Here is a 23,257-nt window from a genome sequence, read left to right as displayed (position 1 = left end):
ATTGTGTGGCATGAGGAAAAAAATATAAAACAGAAAGTTCTGTATAGAGATTCATCTATTGTCATGCATGTTGAAAAATTTAAAAAAAATGACAATATGTTAAAAAATATTTCTAAACATTAGTGAATGCAAAACATTCATTACAGTTAATATGATATTCTTTTCTCTGTCAGAAGAGTTCATTTTTGTACTATTTGTCGTGAGTCCAAACTAAATTCTGATAAATACAGTGGAAGCGACATAAAATTAGTTTGGTTAATTCAAACAAACATACAATTTGTTAACTTAGCCACATAGCGAAAATATATTGGCACTTGGCAGTAACAATATAAAAAAAATACATCACAACATCTGCTGAAAAAATAATATTATATCACAGCTGCTCGTCCCTCAGCTCTCGATTCTGTTAAGGGTGGACACTCCGACCAAGTATTAGTGATCGGATCGAAAGACTCTACTGAAGAAATTGTACACTGCATCCTATAAAAATCTAATGCATGAGTTCTAGTTCCCCCAATTACATAAAGAAGACCATTTAGTGATACAACAGCAGCTCCACTTCTGGCTGTGTTCATTGGAGGTATTAAATCCCATTTATTCTAAAAAGGGTGCCAAATTTAAAATTGCACTGTAGTGTATGATTGTAAAGAAGTGCAATTTTACCTGTTTTATATCATATCGTTCAACAGAATTAAGATACTCCTCTTTATTAGAACCTCCAACTACGTACAAATAATCTCCCAAAACAGCCACCCCCATCTGCCATCTGGGGGTACGCATACTAGGTAATTCCCTCCATTCTCCTGTAGCGGGGTTGTAACTCTTCAAGTCTTTCAAGATAATTCTGCTAGATGAACAACCACCCACTAGATATAAGAGATCTATAAAAAAAAAAAATTTTGCACTGGTCCACTGGCCAATTAGCTTATGCTCTTATGCATTATGAAATTGTACTTACCATCATGGGATACCAGACCCATACTGAACCTAGGTTCTGATAAATGTCCTATAACCGTCCATTGATCTGATTTCGGATCGTAACGTTCAATCGAATCACACATGTTAGGCTCTTTATCATTTACCCAACCACCCACAGCATAGAGATATCCATCTAAGGCACAAAGTCCGAAGTCGCATCTGCGAAAGACGAAAAAGTCAAACCGAGCACAAAAGTCTGAGCTGCAAGCTCAAGTTCAAAAATATAGGTACCAATCACACAAATGACACTTCTTCTATTTCTATGCCCACCTTGGTGTATGCATATTAGCAACATGATTCCATTGGTTTGTTAACGGATTGTATGTCTCACAACTTGATAAAACATACGAGTATGTTTCTCCCCCCACCACATAAATTTGGCCATTAAGTGTGGCTACCCCAGGCATGAGTCGGTCAATGGACATATCTGGCACACGTATCCACTTTCTGAAAACGCACTATATACAACTTCATTGCCTCATGACAGTTTTTAATGTGAAGATTGGAAATCCATCCCAATATTAATCAAAAATATTAACAAAATACTATTAATTTCATGACTCACTTGGCTGATATATCAAATTTTTCTAATCCTAAATAATCCACTATGAGTCCAGCTTCGAAAAAACTTTTCATTTCCCTTTTGGATCCACCAAGTACATAAATATATCTATTAGCCCATTCTCTAGGTTCTGAACTGCCTGACACTAAACAGAATTTTTTTTCCAGAATATCATTATAAAACGATTTGAGTGCTACCCTTACGCTACTATCAGAGCAATCCGTGAATGTTTTCTTCAGAATTTCTGGAAAAAATACTCATAAACACAACCTGAAAATGTCTTCTAAATCTAGTTGAGCCATAAACTATAAACATACCAAGGGGAATGAGGGATAACCTTATGTGCTTTAATATTTCAAAAACATACTGCCTTCTGTTCTCAATATCATGATTGATCCAACGCAGAGCAAAATCAAAAACTTGCTGCTCGGAATCAATTCTAAGGTATTCAGTTGATATGAATTTTATCAGTAGATCTTTAGATAGTTGTAAAATTTCATCCTCTCCACTGACTTTGACGAAATTCAGTTGAATGTATTTTTCAGACTCTGATTTGAGTTCTTTGGCATTCAGATCATCAGCGAATCTATAAATTCAAAAGACTTATAGATATCAAACTAAAGGCATAATAAAATTTTTATCAGAAAATAATTGTTGTAATACCTATAAAATCCTATAGCATTTTGGGGTTGCAATTCCCTGACTAGGAACTTAGTGCAGCTTTCAACAATATCTGTAAGTCCCAACATATCTCCAGCGAAAAAAACATCTTGTACATTATTTTGATTGATATGAACTGAACCAGAATAAATAAATTCAAGCAGGACTTCAAAAATTTCAGCTGAAATACCATGCAGTTCAATCTCATTTTTATTTTTCTCTGATAATTCACCAGTGAACATAGCTTGAAAGTAAGGACTACTGGCTGCTAAAATTGCCTTATGCACCTGTAATCATGGATAATTAATAATTACAGAGTCGTAGCAACTTTATAGAACACCTAATGATGAAATTTATGTGTAATTAAGGGGTATTCAGATGTTTTCAACATAAATGTATTGGGGAACAGACCTTGAAGGACTTTTTGCCAGCAATGATTTCCAGGTCACAGCATTTGCCATTAATTCTCATGGAATTCAAATTATCGAGTATTTTACATATGTATTCCTGTTGAAAAATCTCAATATCATCAACTTCCTCAACCATGCTAGAGAGATAGTGTTTTTTCTTCACATCTGAGTTGGAACTACTATTCATGAAAAATTTAAGGGGAGCCATCCTCAAAGAAAATACAATAATTGCCAAGTAATGAAATACCAGCTCTTTAGGGATTGCCTTCAAAATCAAACCCCTTGGAGAAAACGCCTATATTTTGGGCATCCACTAGGCAAAAATCTTGGTTGTTCCTTCTCTAACTTGAAGAAATATGTCCATTTATTTTGATAATTTAAGAATTTCACTTTTTTAAATTATTGTAATAATAATTATTGAAGCCCTGTTAGTGGAGGCCCAGGCAAACCTGTCAAATATTTGTTTACAAATTAACAATTAGTCATAGATGGTGCACAAAAAGAACAGGGAATTTGGTGTCACAGAACAGACCATTGACTTACTTTATGTTTGGTGTGATTAATTATCAATCACTGATTGACCCTTAGGGATGGGTGAAAAATATCGATACATCGAAATTTTTCCAGAAAATGGTCGATATCTGCAATTCCGATAATACTAATCTAATCTAATAATATCGATTATGGATATTTTTTTTGAAAGACGTAGATCTGATGACAGTGGTACAAACAGTTTGTCCATGGTACACCTATGTAACTGCGTTAAAGGGCATAGGCCCTTTTTCATGCTTTTTTCTTATTCACTATCACAGTGAAATAGCGATTTCGATATTAGTCATAAAACATATCGATATTTTTTCACCCTTGCCCATCCCTAATGAACGCAGATGTCAAGTCCTTTTCTTCTTCAGTTGTGCGAGCGACATGAAGTTAGCTATCCCGGACCATAAAGTAAGTCAAGTAAGTCATCGGTGTGTTCTGTGTCCCGGACGACCAGTGGCGTCGACCAACATTGTTCACCGTTATAGATTACTCGAAATTTTCGACGACTACAAATAATTTTCGCTATTAATGATATGAATTGAAAACGAAATATCTAGAATTTCTAGACTATATATGATTTTACATTTTTTAACAACGGTGTACATGGCTGCTTTGAAATAAGTTTCCTCAACTTTCATTTCAAGCACTAACGTATTTAATATGCCCTTTTGGAATTACATTCGGCCATGGGTTGTTATAGTGCCGGGTATTTTGATACAGCAATATTTCAAATCAAACACTTAAAAAAACAGGGAAATTTGAGCGAGACACGAACTTGCACAGGCCCGTTTATAGTCCATCAATACTTGCATCTCTGCATCACACAAGCATCAGAAAGAAATAGCAGGCGTATTTTCCGTACCATTTGGCAAAGTGACTCTTACCGATTACCGACTTGAAATCCGTGCGGAAAAGGTTTGAATGCGTACCCTTGTAGAACGATTGCAATGGTTTGTTATTAAAAATAATAAATCGAAAATTTTTCCATCCACTTCACGACAAAAACCGAAGGTAACACAATGAACTTTCTGATGGTTAGCGAAGAAAGATGTAAATAAGATAAGATACTGATTCAATAAGTTGTTTGTTATTTCTCAACGACTGAATCGCAAATAAAAGTCTCACATTTTGTCTTGAGAAAATGAAACGGTCATTGGTATCTGTTTTTATTTCTGAAATCTATAAAAGAATGCTGAGCAAATATAATAAATTTTTATATCAGAAGTTGGCACACTCGTTCAGGGAACAATAGCCAACGACATACATAAATACGAAAGAATATTCTTCAATACTCAGTAACTACACATCTTTCAATATCAAAAAGTCAAAAGCAGAAGATGTTCACTGAATCACTTTGTTGCTTGGTGTTAGTTATGATCATGAACTTTTACGTTCATGGTCAAGGACCAGAGTGTCGTCCAGGTTATTGTGACACAGTACCATGTGCATCAGAGGAAAACTGCCAGAAACCCAACCAATACATACAGGAAACTCCTTGTGGCTGTTGTTCTGTATGTTTCACACTCCTAGGTAAATATTCAATCGAAAACTGATATAAAATAAGACCGGCATTCGCCGCGCTCATAATGTTGACCACAAAAATCATTTCCAACATAAGCCACTATCCAGGGATGGATATGGAAATTAAAAAACTTCCATACCTCATAACGCAAATTTGACTGTCAACAGTCGATTCAGCGCAGAATAGGGAAGAAGGGGGTATATAGATGTACTTTAGAATGAGTAAAAAGTAACGCACATAATTCATATGTTCGGTATTTACTATTTTGTAGAAAAATAGTCCGGGGTAATTCTCTTAATTCTAACTGAGAGATGGTGTTGTGCTAGTTCAATTTAGATCGTAACATTGGTTGATTTATTAGCAGGTGTTTTGTATCTGAATTAGTTTCGTTTATTAATCACCAGAAGGCGCAATACATTTGAGATTTTTTTTTTATTTCAGACGAAGGGGAATCCTGTCCACCTATTCTTCTAGGAGGACCACCTGCTACTTCCGCATGTAACGATGGTCTACGATGTATTGATGGTATTTGCAGAGCGACAAATAATTGAAATTCCTTAACGAATTTAATAACGATTGTTGTATTTCTTATAACCTACAGGCTCTTAAAAATATCAGTATAAGGGAGGAATTAAAATTTCGGAAAAAATTTAATCAAAACAAAAACCATAAATCTTTAACATTTTAATAAACTAAAATAGAAATTGTAATAATACAATAAATACGTCTTTTTGGTGAGATATGTTAGAAACTATAATTCAATACTATTCAAAAGAACTACTGGAAAAACTCTGTTATTAAGTTAAGAGATTATTCTTGGAGTTATCTTCAATCAATCTAAGGATCAGAAATTCAAATATTTGTAAAACTATATCTTTGTTACATTTTTTCATTTGCAATGATAAAATAAAAGTACTCAGAGCATCATTAAGTATTGAATGGCTCGCTATTAGATTCACAGCATCTGTAAGAAAAATATTTTTCATAAATGGAAAATGGAAAGCCGTACTTGACATATTCCTTTAGATCTGGACTGAATATATTCCATGATATGATGGCACTTCCTAATAAACCTTAGAAGCGTTTTAAATTAATGATATGAAAAGCATATGCAAATATTTCATTCTGCAGTTGAAATTAAAAAATTAAGCTTTCAATGAAGATGAAGAAATGTAACAAAAAAAAAACAAAAATGGAACCTGATTAAATGAAAAATACTCAAATTATATCCCATATGTTACCCAAGTAATGAGGATGATAGAAATGCACAGTTCTAAAAGCAATCCCAAACCGATCAATCAAAGAAGTTCCAACCAATAAAAAAACTAAACTCACCTGGTAATACTGACATCAATGATTTCATATAAACATCGAAATCCATCGTTAAAACTTTACGCTCTACGCTCTTTGGAACTTCCGTCAAAGAAATATTTCTGAACAATTCCTCAACTTTCAAAATAATGATTTCATCAATGGATTTACCAAAAACTAACAGTAGAAATTTGATAAACGGCTCCTGCGTAACAAGCGAATCCGAATCGGCTATCAATTCGCAAATAATATCCGTTACAGTCCTGGCCAATGGCACTTTGGATTCAAAATCGTCAGTTTCCTCTGGAAATTTAGTCTATCACAAAAACGAAAACGATGTGTAGACTGACTTACCGAAAGAAACGTCTGAAATGAACCTTTTTACTTGTGGTTCTTGGGAGTCAAAAGCGTCGTAAGCTGTTTCAATCATGCAGAAATCTTTTCTTTCTTGTAGCAACTTACTCATTCTTGTCGTTATGCTCATCCCCTATAAATCAGTGGTAATGTATCAAAGAGCATCATATTCAAGTGGAACACTCTTTATATTTTTGCAGAATTTTAAAAGATTGAAAAATGGATTATTGCTTACTCATTCGAAGTAAAATGAATTATTCTTCTAATGTTAGTTGCTTACCTTTTCTTCAATAGTCTCAAACTCCCATTTTTCAAGTCCATATGTGATCATTTCATCGTCTGTTGCCGGCAAAGCAGTTTTGATTGTGTTTAGGGTATTATTAAAAACACCTGTTGCAGTTTTAGCACATACTTTATAGATACTGGGTATGAAACCATCAACTTCTTCTAAGTCCAAGAGAGACTTACTGCTATCAGCCATCCTAAAAGAAAAATATGTAATTTCTTCCATAAGATGTATTAAGGAATCAAACTTATTCGAGGAAAACATAAAAAAATTTATTTGACTAGAAGTGATTGATCCCTATCTTAAACAACATTTTTTTTTTGATTCAGAGCAAATTGGTGAGTTTTTTGTGGTAACAATTTCAATAGAGATCCAGCACTACAAATTGAACATAAAAAAATGCACACATGGGACTTGCAACAGGGGTTGTAGAAATAGATTCTGATGATTTTTGTTGGAGAAGAGACCTAAGTTTTGCTATAGTGGTCGCAAAATCAGCTCCTTCTTCATACTCAGGATCTGGGCTACCATACTCTAAACTATCCATCAAAATAGATGGTACATGATCAACTTCATCAGTATCTCCCATTACCTGGAAAAAATTTGGGCGATATCTGATCGAACCTATACAAAATTAGTTGAAATAAAAACACCATTCTTACAAACTAATCAGCATGCATATCTCTCTCAGGAAATATAAAATAATCTCGAAACTCACATCATCTTCGATATTGTGTTGTAAAGGATTCATCCACACACACTCCTCGGCAACTTGGTTGTTAGAATGGGATTTGGCTTTTTTGTTAGTGACGCTGGGACTAATCAGCGAATGTTTATTTTTACTCTCCGATATCATACCTTCTTGTGTAGAATTTTCCTGCAAACCAGTTAGCTTCAAACCTTTCCGGATACCAGCCATTCCAAGATCGAACAAACCCTCCACCATTCCTGCTGCTTCGTCCTTGTGGGGAAGACAATTCAGTGATTGTGTTTTGATCGACTAAATGGCCTACCTGAAAATCGCCGATTTTGTGCAAAGCCTGGGAAGTGGCATGTGAAACGGGTTTCACGACGGTGTTGACCGTGCTTTCTTGAAAATCTTTGATGTCTCGAAGAGTGTTAACAGTTGCATCGCCTGAAAAACAATTTTGATATTGTCGACCTTTGAAGATACAATGAATTGGGCACATTGATACATCGAGGTTCTAGCAGAGTGAGGAAAGAGTTTCATTTTGAGGTGTATCAAGTACATCATTTCTGAAGTTTTGGTAGAGAGGAAAGTATAAAGCTATTTGGAGTTACAATAAATTCGAACAGTCCATCTGATATCTGCATAAGACACAGATTGCTAAGAAATTGATCACCCAACCAACATACGATTCTTTGGAGACTAGAAGTATTTTTATTCAGCGCAATAGGAAAAAATGTTATACGACAAATACTGTAGCAAATTAGTTGTAGAATACTCTACTAGACGGATATCAATTTTAAGCCTGGACACCCTGTATATGTAGCCATCTTCTGGAATTTATGAGTATCGTGTCTTGTGTATCATAAATCTTATTTGGTTCCATCAAAATGCAACTAACATTGAGAAATACCAAAGCTGGGAAGTTTGTTGCCAACTACATAGTTCTATCATGTGGAAAATGCAAGTTGACACAATAATCCAGTTCATGCTAACTAATTTTTTCTGATACTAACCCATACACTTACTGAACGGTTTCATCGTACTTTTGAACCCCTCCATCGAAGTCATATGTTTCATCTCTCCCAATATTGTTTTGTTATTATTTGTCCTATTCACTGTACCTTCACATATTATAATAATAAATGGTATGAATTTCTCGAAGAAGAAGTCACAAATAGTTAAATAAAATTCATTACTTCAAAAATGAAAAAATACGGTATGAACATTTTTTTCCGCTCGATATAAAAGTGAAACGCAAGGAAATTGGACTAAATCAAATCTCCACAATTTACCTGCTCTCGAAGTTGCATCGCTTTTCACATCTTTCAAAACATCTATAGCTTCACTAATATTTTTTTTCTGGCTGGGACTCTCTAAAGGATCTTCACCTAAGGTAACTGTTGCCAAGTCTATAGTTTCGCTCCATTTTTCATTTGAGCTTCTAGGTTCGTAGACCTTTACTTCTTTTCTTTTTTTGAAAGGAACTTCTATGGCTTCACATACTTCCTGTAATAGCAAACTTTGGAATGGAAAATTGCATCGAATTTATTTCTACCTCAGATTCTCCGCTAGGCTGTATTCCACTATCACTACATGAAGGGACTGTACTTTTATGTTCATCAACTGGAACTGACTCTTTCTCATGAATATACTCCTCCTGTAGAACTTTTTCCTTTAAATCTACATTGATACAAGAAGGATTCAACTTGATATGAGTGTACTGGTGTAGAGTCAACTCCAATGCTTGTTCTTCAGGAAGTAAAATCATCAGCAAGTAATAATTTAGAAATTCAGGATCCGAACATACATCTATTAAATATGATAGTTTATTTGAAATGATAGATACTACCAATTTACATGGAATAGAATTCCACAATTCCCAATGAATAAAGTTCACTAATAACTTCTTCGTCATTTGATCTATGTAATACTCGCAACTCTTCTCATTTGGTATTGCAGAGAAAGAGTACCTGAAAGAAAACTCCTCAGGAACCAAAAAACATTTTTTTTATTAAATAAAAACTACCCCTATTGTCATTGGTTTAACTTGAGAATGATTGATTTTCTTTCATGTTTCTTATCTTACCTATACATGTCAGAGATTTTATCTCCATTCTTTTCCTTAAGTTTTAGGGTTCGTTGAAATTCTTTGAGATGCTTCAGAAATACATTAGTAACCACATAAGCAAAATGCTTTTTATCTATAGAACCTAGTGCTTTGCTCAGTAGATTAAGGGTGCTTTCAATTATTATCCTACTTTCAACAGGAAATTTATCATCTTCACTTATCTCATTGTACCATATTTTGACAAATTGATTCACTACATCCTCGGAAAGCTTATGTGCATTATTTCTATCACTTTGAGAACAAGTGGGAATTCTTTTAGTTTCCTCGAATATCTTCCAATTGCAAAGCTGGTTTTTGGTGAACAATTTCCTAAGAAATGATACTGTAACCCACACAGTAAATCCCCACAGAGAAATGATATAAACGATGGAGAGGATAATAGCAAACGTCGAAAAAACTTGACAAAAGGCTAGAATTCCGAACAGTATTATCATCAGAATCGCATAAGCAATTAGAAATTTCCAGTAATACTTTGAGTTGTGGGTTAATAAAGTGTAAATATATTTTTTGTTTGAAAGCATCACGAAGATATTAATAGTAGCACATCTGAATTATTCCTAAGAATTACACCAACATTTGGGATTTTTCATGACTTTATAGCCTCAGATAATTTCATTATCCAAAGTTAACACTATCTTGGTTTATTTCCATCCTTATCAGATGCTTATCATAAAAGATCTCTGCTTATCAATCTGTCACATCATTTGTTTATTTTGGTAAATTACTATCAACAGTGTCAAGTTTCAAATTTGACGTTTCTCATCACAGAGTACAAGATATCTTCTTGATCAGAAAAAGTACTCGACAGATAAAAAGTTGTCCCGCAGTGGCGTAGCTATCAAAGGGTAAGGGGGTGCCGAAACAAGGATGTAAGATGTAATGTTCTTGGTTGAACTCTAATATATTTGGGTTTTATTTCATTTCGAATTCAACGGGCGTTTTTCCTGAAACTTTTGAAAATAAACATCTCTATTTGTTTCCTCAATTTATTATGAATATTATGTTACATAAGCAGCATATTCAAAGGTGAATAAGAAATATCACAAACACTTTCAATCCTTAAATTACATCTTGTGACATTTGCTACTTCAATGAAAATATTTCTCCTTATTTTATCATGTACTTATTCTAGAATGGGAACAACAAATTCAACTAGAAATAAAAAATCAGATGGATTTAATTAAAAGATATTATCAATGCTTAAATTTTTTTGAATAAAAGTATATTTTAGTATAAAAAGGTACACACCAATCTATCGATATATTTTGAATATAATGAGAAAAAATCTTTGAAACCCTAAAATGTCAAGAACCTCAAAAATAATTTAATAATAAAAAATATGATCATTCCAAATATACGATGTCCAGAATAAATAAAAATAAACATAAAATTACATAGTTTTTGTTCAATTTCTTTTTGAAATCATATATGAATACGCACATGAGCTAATAACTGAGATCTTTCTAAAAAGACTGCGCTACACATTTCACATTGGAAAAGGCTCTTCGCATGTTGCATAGAAATTTCCGCAAACTCAAGGAGAGGATCAATATTTTGTTCCATATTATTAGTCACTGGTTCTAAAATTGTTTCTTGAGTTTCTTCAACATTGGTATTACCCTCGGAAATTGCATAGTATTCAGGCGTTTCATAAACTACTTGTTCTTCGCACTGTTCAAATTCCTGTTTGGTAATGGATTCATCTAGACTTCTATCCCTTGCATGTTTTCCCCTTTTTTTCTTTCTCGAAGTAGATTCTTCCTCGTTATCGCCATCAATAAAACGATTGCGTGAAGATAAACCTTTAGTCTTCCTCGAAGATCTCCGCGTAACAATTTCCTCCTTGAAGACATCAGTGTTATTGTATTCTATAGTTTGTTCCACAGCCACTTCCGGTGTTTCCATTTTATATGAGTTGAATAGCTCATTGTTCTCTTTCTCAAAAGGCTCACACAGTTTCAGTAGATTATCAGCGGCATTCACATCTTCATCGAATTTAGCGATTGGTGGCTTATCAGGAACCGTAATAAGATGACTAACATTTTTCGTCCTCGATTTTATACTACCATCTCCTCTTGCGGACGATTCTATGTAAGAGCTTTTCATGTAATAATGTGTTTTTCGCTGCTTTTGTTTAATTACAGGGGGTTCAATATTTTTTCGTTTTTTCTCTGTGTGAATCATTTTCGCTCTTGATTTATTTGCCGAGGTGTAATTTTTCGACTCTTCCCTAGGTTCCATCATATAATGTGTTTCCGAATAAGTGGGATTTGTTTCAGAAAAAGTACAAGGTGATTCCTGAACTGAAGTTGGGGGAGAAACGGTTTCTTTATCACTGTATTCCTCATACTGCATGAACGCCTGCTGTGGAGATTCATTTTTCATTTTCTTCGTCCATCTAACATCCATGTCTATTTCATATTTTGGTGGTATTCCGCTCTGTGGTAGTTGTACCTCTTCTTCGGACTCTTCTTCCTGAACATCGAAACAAAGTGCATCTTCCTCATAAGGTTTTAATTTTCTACGACGCGTGTATTTTCTTGGACCAATTCTGGGTGGCCTCTTCATCGCGGTATTGGTATCGCAATGTTCAATGAGATGCACTATAAGTTCTTGGGAAGTACCAAACATGTTCGGACACACAGAGCAACAGTAAGTATTTGAATATTTTGGATCAGGTCCAGAATGATGCGATCTTATATGTTCTCTCAAAACAACTCTTTGATTGAAAGCTTTAGGACAAATTACACACGCATATGGTTTCTCACCGGTATGAATTCTTTCGTGTTTCCTGAGGGTCCCACCATCGGTGAATGCCTTGTGACAAAAACTACAACCATAAGGTCGTTCACCTGATGATACAAGAAATACATATGTATATTAACTATCGAAAAATAATAAAATGAGATAGATACCAATAAAATGTATCGATCTATCTTACCTGTATGTATTCGCATATGAATTTGTTGCGAGCTTCTGGTAGTAAATTTCTTTCCACATTCTGAACAGGAGAACTGCTGATCAGAAGATTTAACATTACCATTTGAATATTCTTCATCGTGGCCATGATATCTGTTTCGACGAGATCTCACGTTTCTCTTAAATTTCTCTTTGGTCTTGCAATGCAAAACCTCAATTTCAGGATGGTGTTCTCGAACGTGTTCTGAACGTAAGTCTTCATCTATGAAGCTCTCCCCACACATCATGCAACGGTACTCAAATCCATCACTATGAACCTCATCTGTATGGGATAGAAGATCCAGAGAATTGATAAATGATTCACCACAGAGGTTACATAAATGTACTGTTGGAAAAACGACATTATTATGAAATGAAGACATGTGGAATTATTATTTTTTTATTGTTGTGATTCGACAGTGAGAAATTATAATCGCTTTAAGGATTATATTATTGATATCAAAGCAGACATAGAAAGACGCAGCTCAATATTTGGTTAAACCAGACATTATTTCCTATAATGTCTATACTCAAATCATGCATGTCAATAATCCTTGAAGGAAGTATAACTAACTAATCAACAGAGGTCATTAACTACATACTTAGTATAACTAACATTGGGAATTTTTTTTTTCAAAAAACCACTTTTACCACTGCTTATGTCTATTGTTCTTGGTTTTGAGATATTCACGAGTTTATAATAGAAATTTCAATCTGCTCAATGTATCTAACCAATTTCATTCATTACTGTTGATTGAATTTCAACAACAAATTTATCAAAGAAATAGCTCATTTTAAAAATTTCAAATATAACTTACCCGATTGCGAGTCATTGTTTTCTTCCTCAGCATGACTTTGGTGATGTCTCTTTAAATCATCTTGTCGATAAAAAGATATTCCACAGATACTACAGGAGTAATTACCATATCTGCCATCTTGCTTAGAACTAGTTCCATGAATATCATATATATTGCTGTGAATCATTTTCCAATGTTCCTCCATGGAACTCATGTCCCAAAATGTTCGATTGCATTTTTTGCATGCTAATGGTGAGTCTCCCTCATGTATCCGGACATGAGATGTCAATGCTTTCTCCCTGGAAAATCCTTTAGGAAAAAGAATACATAAGACCCTATATTTTCATACACGATCAATTTTTGACCACTTGGTTCCTCGATGAATCTGGTCTAATAATCAAAAAACTTTTAAAACATAAACTTACCCACTCCACAAAGCTGACAGACAAATGACTTTTTATGATCCACTTTCTTCCTAAGTGTTCCCGGTTCCATAGGATCATCATGATTTTTTTGATGGTCCAATAAATCGCTATTATTTATAAACCTTATTCCACATACGAAACATTCATAGTATCTATGGGACCTCTGATGAGCAGCCATATGATTTATGAGATTAACTTTTTTCCTGAATCTTCTGCTACAAAAATCACACGGATAAGGCCTTGAAGCAATATATTCATCTTGATTTGTTGGAAGCGGAATATCTACATCTCCTATATTATCCTGTTCGGAACCAACAACTTCTTCAGCAACACTTCCATCCCATTGCTCTATTACTACTTCATCGGTTAGCGTATTCTCCATCATATCTACAGCAACATTATCATGAATTGATACTTGTTCTTCTGTAATAACTTTATCTGCTTCACAGTCTTGAGGTATGAAGTCCAGTATTTCGTATTCTTCAGAAAGCCCCGTAGTTTCCGAACTATCTATGATTACCTCATCTTTTACAACATTCGTTGAATTTTCCCAAGTAAAGTTAAAACATTCATCCATTTTCAATGGTACACAGTCTCGTCAACATGAATCTTAACTCTTCAAAATTAATCTCGAATGTGGATTTCATTCAACAGTAAATAGAACTAGATATCTAAACGAGAATTAGGAATTAACGTTAACTACTTATTTATATTATTTATTTCCAATTCTGCACTTTTTAAAAAAAGTTAGGTAAAGCTCACACAGAATCTGACAGATGACATTTGACATAATTTTTTCTGCGATTGAAATGTCATAGTTCTCTTCTTCTTCTCGATAAATCATAATGACAATGAGATTGACCCAGAGACAACTCTGGATTGACTTCATTTTTTTTGGAATTTTTCAGAGGTCCACTTTCGACACGCGTATCTCCTAGAAAAATCATCTTTGATCTAAATGTGATACATATTGCTCTTCTAGCAATATACCTCGGAATTTTACTATGCAACAAACTGCTCAAACTACACTCCAACATGTTTATTACAAATCTCCCTTAGCAGTGATCTTTTAGGGGTCAGAATTTCGAAATTCAAATGAGCAAAATCTGTCTGTCCTAGCCTAAGCTTTTACGCGAAACTGCTCAAGATGGTTCATTAAAAATTCTGTACATCACTGAAAAAATTCATTAAACCTAACCAAATATTTATTTCCATCAATAAACGTACAGTAGACAGTTTTAGTACACTTCTACAGATTTTTACATTTTAAAAATTACTGATAATGTCAAATATATAGGGACACTTCAACTGAAATAGTATCAACAGACTAATTCTTGAAATGCAGAATTATTTACAATCTTTAACAAATACATTCCAAAATGAAATGCAAGGCTAGAATTTTTTCTTAAATGAGAATAATCAAATACAGAAATTCCATTCAAAAAACATTTCAAAATATTCCGTAAAGTACAATATATCTAGATATTAAAAATATAATGTGGAAAATTCTACCAAGGTTATATTCCTTCCTTTTGAAGTAAAACAGAATCTGGAATCGTCCACATATGTAAATATTTACAAATCAGTGAAATGTGATTATTCTAAAATCCTACCTATTTTCATGTAACATTATAAACACTGCAGGAAAAAAAACTGAAAAATTTACACACTGCTTCAAAGAAAATTATCTACAGATATTCCTCAATGGATAAAAAAATTCAGCCGCAATTAATTGAGGAGATATTTGTTATCCCAAACATGTTTTCATCAAAAATAGAATGTCTCGCAAAAGTTTCATTCAATGTTGATTTCCATCAGAAAAAACCTAGAAAATTGAGCAAAAAATGGTTAAGGGCAACTGATTTAAGTAGTACGGGTTTCTATAGAGCTCAAAGGTTTCATTTCCGTAGTTTTCAAGGTATGGGATAAAATTGTGAACTAAAAGTTCTCATCCAACTGCTATTGCCATTTATTGATTGATTGTAATTTTCGTTGAGCGTATAACTTCAGATGTTCACTTATCAACCAAGAGCCAGCTCAACATTCACATCGACCTGAAATTTTTTCTCAAACGTGACCAAATATTTCAAAATATACTTTTTTCCACCTGTCATCACATTCGCTTTTCAGTCAATCAATAAGAGGCATATCAATTTTCAACTTATCGATAACACAGAACTGGATAAAGTGAGGAATCAGAATACCTGTCCAAATCGGATCTGAAATTCCATTCAATCGATTCATTCTTCATGCATCGAACTCTTCATTCGATATCAGATATGTATGGGTACGTGTACCAGCAGCTGTGCCCTATCTGAAAAAACAGCACTGCACATTTCGCATTTAAAGAGGCTTTGTGCATGTTGCATTGAAATCTCAGCCAACTCGTGAAGTGGACTAGAATCCATTATTTCCTGTTTCATCTTAGCATCTTGGTCCAGAATCGTCTTCTCACTTTCCGATTCCGGCTCCTGCTGAATAGTTGTTTCTTCGATAACCTGATTGCCTTCAGTGATGACATATTCATCGGGAGTTTCGTGTACTATCTGTTCTTCATGCTGTTCGTAATCCACCTCTTGTTTGACGTTAAGATCGTCGACAATTTTCTCCTCTTTAACTTTCTTCTTCACGATCATTCCACTTTTAACGAGTCTAACCTTGCTTCCAGGACCAATAATGTGTCTACCGGGGGATAAACTATTGGTTTTTCTAGGAGATTGTCTTGTCGCTGCTTTTCGACGAACTCTGATCAAATTCGTGGGAACAGGTTCATTGAATTCTATGGTCTGCTCGACGGCTACTTCCGGCGTTTCGACCTGATCTAAATACAGCAGACCATTTGAATTATTTTCTTCTTGAGCCGCCTGATCCTGTTTCAGTAAATTATTGACAGCAGTTACATCTTCAGGAAAAGTGGCAATAGGTAGCTTTTCAGAGTTGAAAATATGATAACTTACATTTTTGGTCCTGGGCCGGATTCTTTCTCCCGAACTGGCTGCTTTAAATTCGGTCGGTTGCGTTCTTGTGATAGTGGTTCTTGTTTTATGCCGCACCCGTCCGATTTCACCCGGTTCAATGGGTACTCGGGTTTTTTGCGTATGAATCATCTTTGGTCTTGAGGGAACTGCACCCCCATCGTTTTTCAACTTTTTCTTATTCTTCAGGACGTTCTGGGTCTTAGAAGGTGTAGGGGGTGATTCCATGATGGAAGTTGTTGGAGGTATGGGTTCTTGATCGATATAGGGTTCTTCGAATTGTAACGGTTCACGTTTTGGGGAGGTCTTCCTCACTCTCTTCCGTCTCGTGTCCATTTCTATCTCGTATTCCGGAGGTTGCTGTGGCACCTCTTCTTGTTCCGGTTCATCCTCCATTCTGTAAGACAACAGATCGATTTCGTGCGGTTTCAATTTTCTTCGTCGTTTATATTTCCTCGGACCGATTTGGGGTTGTCTCTTCATCGCGGTGTTCATATCGCAATGGTGGATCAGATGTACTATTAGATCTTGAGATGTGGCGAACATATCGGAGCATACGGAACAACAGTAAGGGGTCATACTGTGTGTGTACTTAGGGTCGGGTCCTGAATGGTGCGATCTTATGTGTTCCCTCAAAACGACTCTCTGGTTGAAAGCTCTGGGACATACAGCACACGCGTAAGGCTTTTCACCAGTGTGGATTCTTTCGTGTTTTCTCAGCGTTCCCCCATCGGCGAAAGCCTTCCAGCAGAATCGGCAACCGTACGGTCGCTCACCTGTGAAAAAAGTGGCAAAATTTCAATCGGTGTAACACCTAGGCAGGTTCGGAAAATAATCGAATAAGAGAGCGAAAATCGGTCTGTTCTAGAACAAAAGTTTACTGTTAGAAATAATTCTAGTCTTACCAGTATGGATGCGTATATGTATCTGTTGAGAACTTCTCGATCCAAAAGTTTTTCCGCATTCCCTACACGGAAACTGCCTTCCGGAGACGTTACTATGGCTGTGTCGGTGATTCATGAGCGTCCTACCATCTGGAAATTCTTCTCCGCACACATCGCAAGAAACAACTTTGTTTCGATGCGACAACATGTGCCTCTTCAATCTGGCTTTGTTGTGAAAAGTTTTGGCGCATTTCGAGCAAGAGAACACCTTCTCCTTTGAATGCTCCCAGGAGTGTTTCAGGAGAGCCCTACGATCTTTGCACTGCCTGCCGCATAACATGCAAGTGTTGGGGGGTAGATTGTCGCCGTGTTTTTCTTGAACGTGCACAGCACATCCCTGGTCGTCTTCGAAGTCTTCACCGCAGATCATGCAGCGATGCTCGGAGCCACGTGCATGTACCTCCGCATGAGCCAGCAGCTCCAGAGCTTCAGGAAAAGATTCTCCGCAAACGTTGCAAATGTGTCCTATTGGAAGCGAAGTGAAAAATTAAAGACTGACATAAACTGAGGGGCTTTTGCGCGCTTGTTTAAATTCATAACCGACCACCCATTCCCAATATTTTGTACCAACGAACGGATTATGAACATCAACAAACTTAACCAGCACATTCGGACTATCAACCTACCCAGAAAATTTCAAAGCCCCAGCTCTTTTTCTTTGGACACACAAACGAAATTGAATTTGAACAAGAGAACTCTTCATCCAACCTTTTGGGGGCATTTTCGGTACAAAATTCCAATATTACAGATCTTTGGGCAAAATCATAACACTCTTGTTCCTAGAAACAAACGCGCAAAAACGTATGCAAGGTCAGAAAATCACACAAAAATTTTGATCGAACTACTGTCTCTTTTACTATCTACTCTCTAAATGCCGTCTTGTACAGTTTTTATAAATCCTTGTAACATTGTAGTAAGCGTCGATTCTATAATTCTGTATTTATTTTGAACACAGAACAATTCAAAGCCAACTATGATGCCACAATTATTCATAATGACAGTTTATGAATTGGTAGAAACATTTGTTTCTCATGATGGCCATATTTTACAGCCTCTTCATGCCATTGACATAGCCAGAAATACATAAGCATAATATCGGCATAGGACATCTTCTGATATATATTCATGCACCACAGTCTTTAGCTTGAAATTGTCATTAGTGTTGTGTCATTAATGTAATGTCAAGTGTCGTGTCATTCAGTATAGTGAAAATTTGATTCTTGTTTATTTATAGAAATGAAAACCAATTAAGATGATACATGTCAATTTTTGTAGATATCGAATTGCAATGCTCACCTAGGTCAGGATTATTTGTTAATTCTTCCCTCATATGAACCCGCTGATGCCTCTTCAGGTTATCTTGTCTATGAAAAGAAATACCACAAGTGGTACAATAGTATGTTCCGTATTTGTGATCTTCCTCTGAGTAATCCTCGTCTTCATCATCATCATAATCTTCCATATCGCCGTGCTTGGTCCGCCAGTGATCTCTCATGGATTTCATATCCCAAAACATCTCATTACATTTCTGACATTCGAATGGAGAGTCTCCACCATGAATTCGTGCATGGGAAGCCAGGGCTTTTTCTCTAGCAAACCCTAATAAAAATAAATATCATGTGAAAAGAGTTCGTCGAAATTTTTATTGTTTCAACTAACCTACTCCACAGTGTTGACAAACAAATGGTTTTCTATGATCTGTCACAGGATATTTCAATTCTGTAGTTTCTCCACTTTCAGCTGGAAGATAATCATAACTTTTAACCTCCAGCATTTCTTCATTGGAATAGTAACTTCTGGAGCTGGTGGCGGCCATTTCATCAGTTTCATAACTGGGGAATTCCTCCTTGACCCTTTGTCTCTTTCGTTTTTTATTGAACCCCTTCCTACTCTTCCTGAATTGTTCAGAATCAGAAACTTCTGGTTCTTGCTCTTCAGGTTCCATACCTTCTGCTTCAGGAATGTAAGCATGAATTTTGAGGTGGTTCATCAGGTCGCATTTCCTAATGTACCTGACCCCGCATAGGTTACATCCATGGGGTCTGTCTGTCTGATGAGCGACCATATGATTCATTAGATTAGCTTTTTTTCTGAATCTCCTGCTGCAGAAGTCGCAGGGATAGGGTCTTGCTGCAGTATATTCATCTTGGTCTGTCGGCAGTGGGATCTCGACATCTTCTGTAGAAGCTTGCTCCCCTGATAATCCTACTGCCTCCTCTGATCCAACAACTATTTCTTCTGGACAGCTTTCTTCCCACTGCTCTGTAACCACCTCTTCGGTTACCTGACAATCCATGAAGTGTTCGGCAAAGTTATTTTGATTCGATTCTTGCATGACCAGGACATTGTCCTCGGTAAAATACATGATGTTTCCATCTTGAATTTCTTCCCCATTTTGGGAAACTACGACGTCTGTTCCTTGGAATTCTTCTGTTTGACCTGGTAATATCTCTGTTTCTTCGGTGCCATATATAACTTCCTCATTTTGCACAACTGCACCAGAATCCTCCCAGGTTAAGGAAAAAGATTCCTCCATATTTAATTTGGTAAGGGCATTCTGGGCTGAAATGTCAATGTGAACCTTAGTGCCCTATCGCTCAGCGGATAATGATAATCATTATAACTAATGTAAGTAGCAACAATTTTACCAAAGCAACAAGAATTTTTGGAATACCTATGAATTTTTACGAAGAATTCTTGAACTTGCTTTTATTTCATTTGTCATTCTTCTAAATTGAAGAATGGAATAGGAAAAAAGTTGACCTGACACAAGCATACAAGTACTTCAAAATTTTCCGAGAAAAAAAATAGAAACTTTCGTGGGTCGTGGGTTAATAAAATAACTCCTTACTACTGAGGATTATTTGTTTCGATAATAAACTAGAAGAAAATTTCAACTCTCCTATAATACATCTGAAAATTTGAATTTTCAACCCATTTCTTGATTAGTTTCATCGCCTCTTTTTTTGAAAATTAAGGGAAACCAACGGTTGTACAATAGATTATAATAGAATGGACAATAAATATTAATGAACTTAAAAAAAGCAAAAACAATGGACTAATTCTTTTTTAATTCATTCAACAAGGTTGTCATGTCCCATTCAATCAAAGAAAAATTGTTATGAAAGTTCTGAAAAGAAACAACTCGCAATCTTTTTATCATTTTTTGAATAAAGGCTCTTTTGGAAATTCCAAGATGGGTTTTTCTTCTTCTTATTAGAGACCAATACATTTGCTATTGAAAATAAATCAATATTAGTTTCAAAATAACACCGAATGAAGAGTTCGGAACGATTTATTTTCAGGAAATAGGTAATAAGAAAATGCTGCACATATGTTTGAAAATCGTTATCATCTATTTATATGTATATTTCGTAATATTAAATTAACTACACCTAAATTATGTGGCGAATTCAACTCTAAATATCTTCGTTACTGAAGAAACCAATCTTTAGCAGTATTGCAGCTTATTTGCATAATATCATGATAAAACAATGATCCATCATAAAATGATAACAAATTTTTTCATTATACGAAATTATTCTAGGTTAACAAAAATTTTGACAAGAAGAGGTTAGAGAAAATTTATTGAGGTTAAGAATTTACAATTTTTGGAAGCAGTAAACAAATAGAAAACACTGAAAAATGAACCTCAACAAAAATTTACCTCATACTTGTAAGTTAACGCTACAAATATGGAATGAAGTATTCCGCGAATTTGGCTAAATACGTCCATTACGTCGGATGTGCTTCTAAAGGTTTTCCGTACGAAATCAAGAATATTAATTGAAGTGTGGCTCATGCAAATATAATGAGTAAAAAAATAATAGATTCGCAGTGGAAAAATGGAATGTTGTTGTAAAATAGCAAAAATATAACTTACAACAAAATTATTTGACACCTAACCAAGCAATCTTCGAGTTCAGCGTCGACCAACCTTCACTTCGGAGCGTAATGGCTGCCAATGTCGTTTTGTGAACGATTACAAAGAAAGTAACTAACAATTTTTGATAGATATCAATCACCTTAATTGAATTAAAAAATTCCTTTTTTGATTTGGAAATATTTAACACTATTTTTTCATTCTGGAAATTTCAGGAATAACCTATTTGTTCAAATTAGGTTAAGCGACTAACCTAACATCAACTCGTAGCCGCCAAAACAGTTGAGATTGTTTCCGCTTTGTTTGGCGGGAAATTCAAATTCGAATTTTCCTTTTCCACATCTGAACTTGGAAATATTGTGTAATATAGCTAGAGCTATTAAACAATATTTATACCAGTTTAGAAAAATAGAGTTGTTTTCCCCAAGTATTGGGGTAATTCTTATTGCAATATGAGTACATTCAAAGGAAAAATTGAAGAGATACCTGAAATAAGTGTGGACAGATTCGAAGAGGGAAACTTAGATTCAGAAGCTTTTTTTTTATCTCATTGCCACACAGATCACATGGTTGGGATAAATACCCCAGAATTCCGAGAAGTATTGTTGAAAAGAAATCGCTTTATTTATGTTTCACATGTGACCAAAGGTATCCTGAAGCAGATGCATCCATATTTAAAAGATCAAATTAGGGAACTCGATTTTCATACACCTACTCCAATATATTTGAAAAATAGATGTATATCAGTAATTCCCATTCCTTCAGGACATTGCCCGGGATCTGTTATGTTTTTATTTGAAGGAAGTAAAACAGTTTTATATACTGGTGACTACAGAATAAATCTGAAAGATATTAAAAAGATCAGAGCATTTTATGATGATCATGGTAACATGAAGAAAATTCATACAGTTTATTTGGACACAACTTTCTTTTTGAGGGATTATATGCAATTTCCTACACGAGAGGAAAGTTTGCACCACATTATTAGTTTGATTGAAGAATGGATGTCATTAGGTGAAGAGCACATAATTCATATAAGTGTTAGTGCTAAATATGGATATGAGTATGTTTTCAAGGAAATTTTCGATAAAGTCAAAATGCCAATTCATATCAATGAGAAAGCCTTTGATTTCTACAGTTTGATACCTCAATTAGATGGAGCTATAACACTTACAGGTGAAAACACAAGAATTCATTGCAGTTGTGGTGACTCTTTCAACAAAATATGTAAAAATAAGGAAGAGTATAATATCAGAACTATTAAGATGTCAGCTATGAGATGGAAGAACAAGGATTTGGAAGAAGGTATAATGAACTAATTTACTATTCTGAATTTTATTATTAGATGTTTGAAAAATGAGCAAGACCTTAGTACTTCAACGTTAATTTTCAAAGCCTAATTTTTTCAGGTTTCACTACAAACGAATCTGAATCCCATTTTGTTTGCTATTCAACTCATGCATCGTACACAGAAGGTGTGGAATTAATCGAATTCCTTAAACCTAAAGCCATTGAACCATGCGTTTTAAGATTTGATGAAGATTTAGACAACCAAATTTACTCTTCCATAAATGAGTTGTTGAACAGGGATAATGAACCCAAGGCGAAAAAGCCAAAGTTATTTGATTTGAAGAAACTTAAAAACACTCAGGAAGCGAAAACTGAAAAGTTTTCAGGGGTGGACCAAAAGTACAACGACATTTTTGATGAGGCATTAGATTCACCTCCAGAGATGACAATTCCTGATTGAATAATATTTAAGTGCACAGGCTTAAGATTTTTTTACCTAAAAATAGAATTTTTATGTGAGTAGGCAATAAACAGTTGTTT

The 23,257-nt window shown here is 35.0% G+C and overlaps 5 protein-coding genes across 9 annotated transcripts; 1 reads left to right on the top strand and 4 right to left on the bottom strand.

Moving 5' to 3' along the window:
* Positions 1-40: 40 nt before the first annotated feature.
* Positions 41-3,109, bottom strand: LOC123314598 (actin-binding protein IPP). The gene is made up of 8 exons (XM_044899976.1): positions 2,612-3,109; positions 2,204-2,487; positions 1,858-2,126; positions 1,544-1,784; positions 1,249-1,425; positions 959-1,137; positions 664-881; positions 41-599 (listed from the first exon to the last, which is right to left on the bottom strand). The coding sequence occupies exons 1-8, from the start codon at positions 2,816-2,818 to the stop codon at positions 369-371; spliced, it is 1,806 nt and encodes a 601-aa protein (XP_044755911.1). The 5' UTR covers positions 2,819-3,109; the 3' UTR covers positions 41-368.
* A 2,235-nt stretch (positions 3,110-5,344) lies between these two features.
* On the bottom strand, positions 5,345-10,160 carry LOC123314597. Of its 2 annotated transcripts, XM_044899974.1 has the most exons (10): positions 9,404-10,159; positions 8,873-9,287; positions 8,610-8,823; positions 7,640-7,761; positions 7,345-7,587; positions 7,034-7,218; positions 6,621-6,822; positions 6,341-6,473; positions 6,011-6,289; positions 5,345-5,639 (listed from the first exon to the last, which is right to left on the bottom strand). In XM_044899974.1, the coding sequence occupies exons 1-10, from the start codon at positions 9,964-9,966 to the stop codon at positions 5,473-5,475; spliced, it is 2,523 nt and encodes an 840-aa protein (XP_044755909.1). In that variant the 5' UTR covers positions 9,967-10,159; the 3' UTR covers positions 5,345-5,472. The 2 variants fall into 2 exon arrangements, with proteins under 2 accessions (XP_044755909.1, XP_044755910.1); XM_044899975.1 differs by lacking the exon at positions 7,034-7,218 and having other exon boundaries at positions 7,485-7,761; positions 9,404-10,160.
* Positions 10,161-10,421: 261 nt separating this feature from the next.
* Positions 10,422-14,393, bottom strand: LOC123313420 (zinc finger protein 729-like). 2 transcript variants are annotated; one of them, XM_044898295.1, is made up of 4 exons: positions 13,626-14,393; positions 13,222-13,509; positions 12,387-12,749; positions 10,422-12,297 (listed from the first exon to the last, which is right to left on the bottom strand). In XM_044898295.1, the coding sequence occupies exons 1-4, from the start codon at positions 14,200-14,202 to the stop codon at positions 10,868-10,870; spliced, it is 2,658 nt and encodes an 885-aa protein (XP_044754230.1). In that variant the 5' UTR covers positions 14,203-14,393; the 3' UTR covers positions 10,422-10,867. The 2 variants fall into 2 exon arrangements, with proteins under 2 accessions (XP_044754230.1, XP_044754231.1); XM_044898296.1 differs by having other exon boundaries at positions 12,387-12,686.
* A 419-nt stretch (positions 14,394-14,812) lies between these two features.
* LOC123313419 (zinc finger protein 709-like) lies at positions 14,813-21,566 on the bottom strand. Of its 3 annotated transcripts, XM_044898294.1 has the most exons (6): positions 21,428-21,566; positions 19,204-20,106; positions 18,841-19,143; positions 17,506-18,009; positions 16,583-17,376; positions 14,813-16,495 (listed from the first exon to the last, which is right to left on the bottom strand). In XM_044898294.1, the coding sequence occupies exons 2-6, from the start codon at positions 20,078-20,080 to the stop codon at positions 15,899-15,901; spliced, it is 3,075 nt and encodes a 1,024-aa protein (XP_044754229.1). In that variant the 5' UTR covers positions 20,081-20,106; positions 21,428-21,566; the 3' UTR covers positions 14,813-15,898. The 3 variants fall into 3 exon arrangements, with proteins under 3 accessions (XP_044754229.1, XP_044754226.1, XP_044754227.1); XM_044898291.1 differs by having other exon boundaries at positions 14,813-17,376; XM_044898292.1 differs by lacking the exon at positions 21,428-21,566 and adding an exon at positions 20,940-21,072 and having other exon boundaries at positions 14,813-17,376.
* A 309-nt stretch (positions 21,567-21,875) lies between these two features.
* Positions 21,876-23,232, top strand: LOC123313423 (protein artemis). The gene is made up of 2 exons (XM_044898299.1): positions 21,876-22,732; positions 22,837-23,232. Exons 1-2 carry the CDS (start codon positions 21,880-21,882, stop codon positions 23,175-23,177), a joined length of 1,194 nt encoding a protein of 397 aa, XP_044754234.1. The 5' UTR covers positions 21,876-21,879; the 3' UTR covers positions 23,178-23,232.
* The last annotated feature ends 25 nt before the right edge of the window (positions 23,233-23,257 follow it).

This window comes from Coccinella septempunctata, chromosome 5 (genome assembly GCF_907165205.1).
Source record: "Coccinella septempunctata chromosome 5, icCocSept1.1, whole genome shotgun sequence".
NCBI lineage: Eukaryota > Metazoa > Arthropoda > Insecta > Coleoptera > Coccinellidae > Coccinella > Coccinella septempunctata.
Note: the sequence above shows the minus strand (reverse complement) of the source record. Positions and strands in the feature narration are given on the sequence as shown.

Coding starts and splice junctions, on each gene's coding strand:
- LOC123314598 (XM_044899976.1), bottom strand. CDS start 2,818: ATGGCTCCCCTTAAATTTTTCATGAATAGTAGTTCCAACTCAGATGTG. Junction 1,426..1,543: donor AAATTTGATATATCAGCCAA/GTGAGTCATGAA, acceptor GTGCGTTTTCAG/AAAGTGGATACGTGTGCCAG. Junction 882..958: donor GGGTCTGGTATCCCATGATG/GTAAGTACAATT, acceptor TTTTTTTTATAG/ATCTCTTATATCTAGTGGGT.
- LOC123314597 (XM_044899974.1), bottom strand. CDS start 9,966: ATGCTTTCAAACAAAAAATATATTTACACTTTATTAACCCACAACTCA. Junction 7,588..7,639: donor ACAAAATCGGCGATTTTCAG/GTAGGCCATTTA, acceptor CTTCCCCACAAG/GACGAAGCAGCAGGAATGGT. Junction 6,474..6,620: donor TTGAGACTATTGAAGAAAAG/GTAAGCAACTAA, acceptor ACTGATTTATAG/GGGATGAGCATAACGACAAG.
- LOC123313420 (XM_044898295.1), bottom strand. CDS start 14,202: ATGGATGAATGTTTTAACTTTACTTGGGAAAATTCAACGAATGTTGTA. Junction 13,510..13,625: donor CTGTCAGCTTTGTGGAGTGG/GTAAGTTTATGT, acceptor TTTTTCCTAAAG/GATTTTCCAGGGAGAAAGCA. Junction 12,750..13,221: donor AAACAATGACTCGCAATCGG/GTAAGTTATATT, acceptor TTTTTCCAACAG/TACATTTATGTAACCTCTGT.
- LOC123313419 (XM_044898291.1), bottom strand. CDS start 20,080: ATGGAGGAATCTTTTTCCTTAACCTGGGAGGATTCTGGTGCAGTTGTG. Junction 19,144..19,203: donor TTGTCAACACTGTGGAGTAG/GTTAGTTGAAAC, acceptor TATTTTTATTAG/GGTTTGCTAGAGAAAAAGCC. Junction 18,010..18,840: donor AACAAATAATCCTGACCTAG/GTGAGCATTGCA, acceptor CGCTTCCAATAG/GACACATTTGCAACGTTTGC.
- LOC123313423 (XM_044898299.1), top strand. CDS start 21,880: ATGAGTACATTCAAAGGAAAAATTGAAGAGATACCTGAAATAAGTGTG. Junction 22,733..22,836: donor GAACAAGGATTTGGAAGAAG/GTATAATGAACT, acceptor TAATTTTTTCAG/GTTTCACTACAAACGAATCT.